The sequence below is a fragment of the Engraulis encrasicolus genome, chromosome 7, assembly GCF_034702125.1.
Source record: "Engraulis encrasicolus isolate BLACKSEA-1 chromosome 7, IST_EnEncr_1.0, whole genome shotgun sequence".
Lineage (NCBI taxonomy): Eukaryota > Metazoa > Chordata > Actinopteri > Clupeiformes > Engraulidae > Engraulis > Engraulis encrasicolus.
This window is the reverse complement of record NC_085863.1, coordinates 23,670,699-23,675,698: the sequence shown is the minus strand read 5'-3', so window position 1 is coordinate 23,675,698 and position 5,000 is coordinate 23,670,699. Positions and strand designations below refer to the sequence as shown.

The 5,000-nt window shown below is 44.6% G+C and overlaps 1 protein-coding gene across 1 annotated transcript in view; it reads left to right on the top strand.

The window, feature by feature from the left end:
• Nucleotides 1–4,666, top strand: part of LOC134452631 (neural cell adhesion molecule 1-like) — a 325,966-nt gene extending 321,300 nt beyond the window's left edge. The window contains exon 18 of the mRNA XM_063203118.1: nt 2,669–4,666. Coding sequence (XP_063059188.1) covers nt 2,669–2,807 — 139 coding nt within the window. The 3' untranslated portion in view covers nt 2,808–4,666. The remainder of the gene's footprint in view (nt 1–2,668) is intronic.
• Nucleotides 4,667–5,000: the final 334 nt, after the last annotated feature.

Below are 5,000 nucleotides of genomic sequence, written 5' to 3'. Positions count from 1 at the left end.
TGAGGCACGTGTCTGCACGCAATACTGGAATTGTCAAATAAATCTGGATTTTTCCCGACTTGCGGACACCAGGGAGACTTGTAAAGTGGAGAAGACACGCTCACACTATCGCCTACTGTAATGATTAACACAGTTCTTCACTGGGTGCTGAATCCCACTTTAAACATAGATAAGAGAATGAAGCGAAGGACAGCACTCTTCAGATTTTTCTTTCTTTATTGGCCTACGCACGTTTCGGACAGAGCCCTTCTTCAGCATATCGCCATTCCACGCTGTAGCAGGACACCACAGAGAAACATAAGGGGGGCGCCCTGATCTTCAGCTAAACTCACTCGATTTTATTTTATAAAAAACTAATCAGCAGCAATAGGAGAAAATATGAAACGATAACAAATAAAATGAAATAACATAAAACGTCAGCAGCCACAGAGCCATTGCTGTTGTCACAGTAAGGTACTGTATGCACCCCCTCCCTGCTCTGTTGTTCACCCCTCATTTCCATTGGTGTGGGGAGGCTCTCTTGTCAGCGTCTCCTGTCTCATTCCTCAACACACACGCACACACACACACACACACGCACGCACGCACGCACGCACATGCACGCACGCACGCACACAGACACACACACACACACGCATGCACGCACGCACACAAGTGCACGCATGCACGCACAAACACACACACACACACACACACACACACACACACACACACACACACACACACACACACACACACACACACACACACACACACACACACATACACACGCACACACGCACACACACACACACCTACTTGGTCTCTTTTTCCATTTTTTCTCATCTCCTCATGTCTGCCACCTGTCACAGAGCCGTGTGATCATGTCTCTCGCCCTGCTGCATCCCATTATGCTTCTCTAACCACACACACACACACACACACACACACACACACACACACACACACACACACACACACACACACACACACACACACACACACACACACACACACGCACACACAATTCACACACAGAGTTCACACATACGTGCAATCACATCAGAGTATTCAGTATTCAGAGATCTATGTGCCATCCCAATGTTGTGTTGCTGTCATGTGATGTAGCCTACATGAATAATTTCATCTTTTGCAGGTTTGTATGTGAATGACATATTACAAGGTATCTTGGTTTTTAAGGTATTTTAAGATTTCGCACAGGTGTAGAAAAATAAATGTAGTCATGGTAATTAGGTTTACATTTTTACACACACACACACGCACGTGCGCAGGCACACACACACAAACACACACACACACACACACACACACACACACACACACACACACACACACACACACACACACACACACACACACACACACACACACACACACACACACACACACACACACACACGGCCACCCTGCCACATGTCTTCTGTGTTCCTTCCCTCCTCTTTCCTCCAACTTCTCTTCTCCTTTGTTCTCTTCTCTTTTCTTTTCTTCTCTTCTCCCCTCCTCTCTTCTCTTCTCTATCAGAGAGACCCCCTTGTGCGGGGTGGCTGATACTCTCAGCAGATTGTCTCACAGATCAGATTTCACACTTAAGTGTGAAATGGCCTTTAAGTCCATCGTGACAAATGCAAGCTGAAAGACACACACACACTCTCTGTCTCACACACACACACACACACACACACACACACACACACACACACACACACATACACACACACACACACACACACACACACACACACACACACACACACACACACACACACACACACACACACACACACAGAGAGAGGGGGGGGGGTTATATTAAGGGAACAGATTGCAAAATTGCAATTTAAATGTATTACAAACGGAATGCAGATATTAAAATAAATGAGGCCGTCACATTCAAACACTAGTAGTACAATAAAAAGAAAAATAGAACAGTCAGTTCTTTTCTGTCTCTGCAGCGGAAAATGCATAGCAGTACAGACAGAGCAATTAGAAGAAATTTGACAGATGAGAGTACAACTAATTGAAATTGTCTAAAAGATGGTGTAAGGAAAAGGAGAAGATGAAGACTTGTGGTTGTTTTCGTCTGAGTGGTATTTCTTCTCTCCGTGTACATGTCTTTTTGAGTTGTACCCATACAGAGAATATCTACATAAACCTGTAAAATATACAGTAGTTCTTTTATGAACCATACAATTCTTATGTGGTAAATACTATGAAAATGACACATTTCATCTCATTTCCATGTCTCTACATTTAAAGCACACATATAAATTCCATGTACTGAAAACATATAAACATAGTACATCGATTGTGTATGAGTGCTTAGTCACATCGTGACTGATACAATCTGGTCCATTTCTATGTTTTCCACATATTAGATTTGTATAGTCATGTAAGTTTTTGATATGTCTTTTCCCTATGGGCACTGACAGTTATCCACCTCCCACCCTCCCCACTTACGTACCATCCCCCCCAATTCAAGTTGTCTAAAACATTGTGGGGAGGAAAACAAAAACTAGGGATGATTAAGACTTTTGGTTGGTTGTTTCTTTCTTGCCATTCAGTTTGTCCTTGTGAGTTGTATTGACATTTATATCTTCACCCCTCCCGAACCAACCCCCCACCCCTCCTCTCCCCTCCCTCTCACCCCCTCCCTTTGCGTGTGTGCCACCAGTGGGAAGACTGTGACAGCGGAGGACAAGAGCAAAGTGGAGGAGACCAAGACAGCCGACCCCAAGGCCACCTCCCCGTCGGAGGTGACCGCCATCCCCAACGAGGCGCCGCAGGCCAATGGGAACGAGAGCAAAGCGTGATGAGGATCGCCCACCTGTCACCACAGCAGCCAATCCCATTCCCCCAGACACCACCCTCTGACACCAACATACACCCAACCGCCCACCCACCCAACAAACAAGACACCCCCTCTTACAGTACAACCAAACATCTTCTAGTAGAGTAAGATACTTCAAGCCAGTGCATTTCCTGGATCCATGTGATGTCAGGTGAACGCCCCTTTAGGAGACCTTCGGTTAGGAGACCTTTGGAGACTCAAGGTTGTGAATGAATGGAGTTTCCTTGGCGCTCTAGATGGCGGTAGGGCACATCTTATGCAAGCCATCACCAAATCCCACAGAAGGAGAAGGAGTAGGGGCCAACACCCTCTTAGGAGACCAAACTTGAGCGCACTCCTTTGCATTGGGTGCGGCAGGGTTTGAATGATCTTACTCTACTAGAAGATGTTTGGGACAACCATTTAATGCAATGCCATGACGACAACCCCAAACCCCACAATGGTTCTAAAGCTCTGCGTTCCAGAGAAATAAAATGAAAAATGTAAAAAATAGGGTTTTGAGTCTCCTGCGAGAGACTACTCTGGGAATAGAGGAGAGTGTGTAGATTAGTGGGACGCATCCAACCCTGCGCACACACACACCACTGTAGTTTTTCTATTTTATTTTTACGTCCCTTTTTCGTGTCGCTTCGGTCAACGCGCTTACAGGCCTTCACCGAGAGTGGGCCTTCTATTTGATACCTTTAAGGTTTTCCTGTGGCTTTCTTCACAAACACACGCTGACACACATGCTCTTGCAAAAGATGTGTGTCCACCAATGTTCACAGCATGTGTGTGTTGAAACATCACAATCTCAGAATAAGTAGAAAACTTATGGGGACTTGTAGCTTTACACCTAGACAATGCCTTTATATTGTACACATTACACGCAAAAAAACACAAGAATCTCAATGCAACAGCCTGCTTCTCACGTGCGAAACTTCGTAATTATTTTCACTTTCCAATGTATTTTTGTTTGATTGTTTTAATTTTAATTTGTTTTAATTTCTGGAAGACATTTGTAATATTCTTTTATGTTCAAATAATGTACAAAAGTAACTGCCTCTTTATCGTATTATTATGTTTGATGTCCTAGTGTTGTGCGTAGCGTTAGCATGCTAGCATGCCTTACTGCTTTAAGCTGCCAGTCTTTTATCTCTCTCTTCCTTTCTCCTCTCTCTCTCTCTCTCTCTCTCTCTCTCTCTCTCTCTCTCTCTCTCTCTCTCTCTCTCTCTCTCTCTCTCTCTCTCTCTCTCTATCACTGTCTCTCTTCATTCTTTAGCTTGTGAATGTTTACAGCGTCCTTCTCCTTTTTTAAAGTTTAGCCTCACCGCGGCTGAGCGCTCCTTTTCTAGTCTTTACAAAGGATGAAAAAAGAAACAAAAAAGCTAAAACAAATGAAGACACGACAGAATGGCAACGTCTCATTCTTCAGGAGAGCAGGAGAAGAGGGTTTAGGGTCAAGAAAAAAAACTTTACCACTGAAAGAAGAGTTCTATTTTTATTTTTCCTACTAGAGTAACTAGTGTATGTATTCCTCTGATCCACGCCCCCTAGTGGCAACTGTGTCTCATAGCCACTGTCATCATGTAGACGACTTCTTTGTTCACTCCACTGTTACATTTTATTCATTTGGTTTGTTTATTTTTACATTTGACAGACTCTTCACAAAGCATTTCCTTTCCGCCGTCACACCCCCTGCTGCGTCTTTGTAAGCGGGTTTTCGCTGGTGGCTTTGTGTGTGTGTGTGTGTGTGTGTGTGTGTGTGTGTGTGTGTGTGTGTGTGTGTGTGTGTGTGTGTGTTTGTGTGTGTGTGTGTGTGTGTGTGTGTGTGTGTGTGTGTGTGTGTGTGTGTGTGTGTGTGTGTGTGTGTGTGTGTGTGTGTGTGTGTGAGTGCTTACGTGTGTGCCTGTGTGCGTGCGTGCATGCGTGTGTGCGTGCGTGTTGGACGGCTGTGTTGCATCATCAGGGTCTTGAGTGAAATTCAGCCCCTAGTAGGATCAGCAGCAAAACCACCCTCAGCAGCAACCCTTTTGATTGGACAGGGCAGGGAACACCCTCAGTAACAATATTTGTGATTGGGCAGGGCAGGGAATAGGTTCTCTGTAATGTTAACACAACACCTCTGGCTAAAACTAGAGTTGATGTGACATACAGTATGTCTGAACAGTAACAC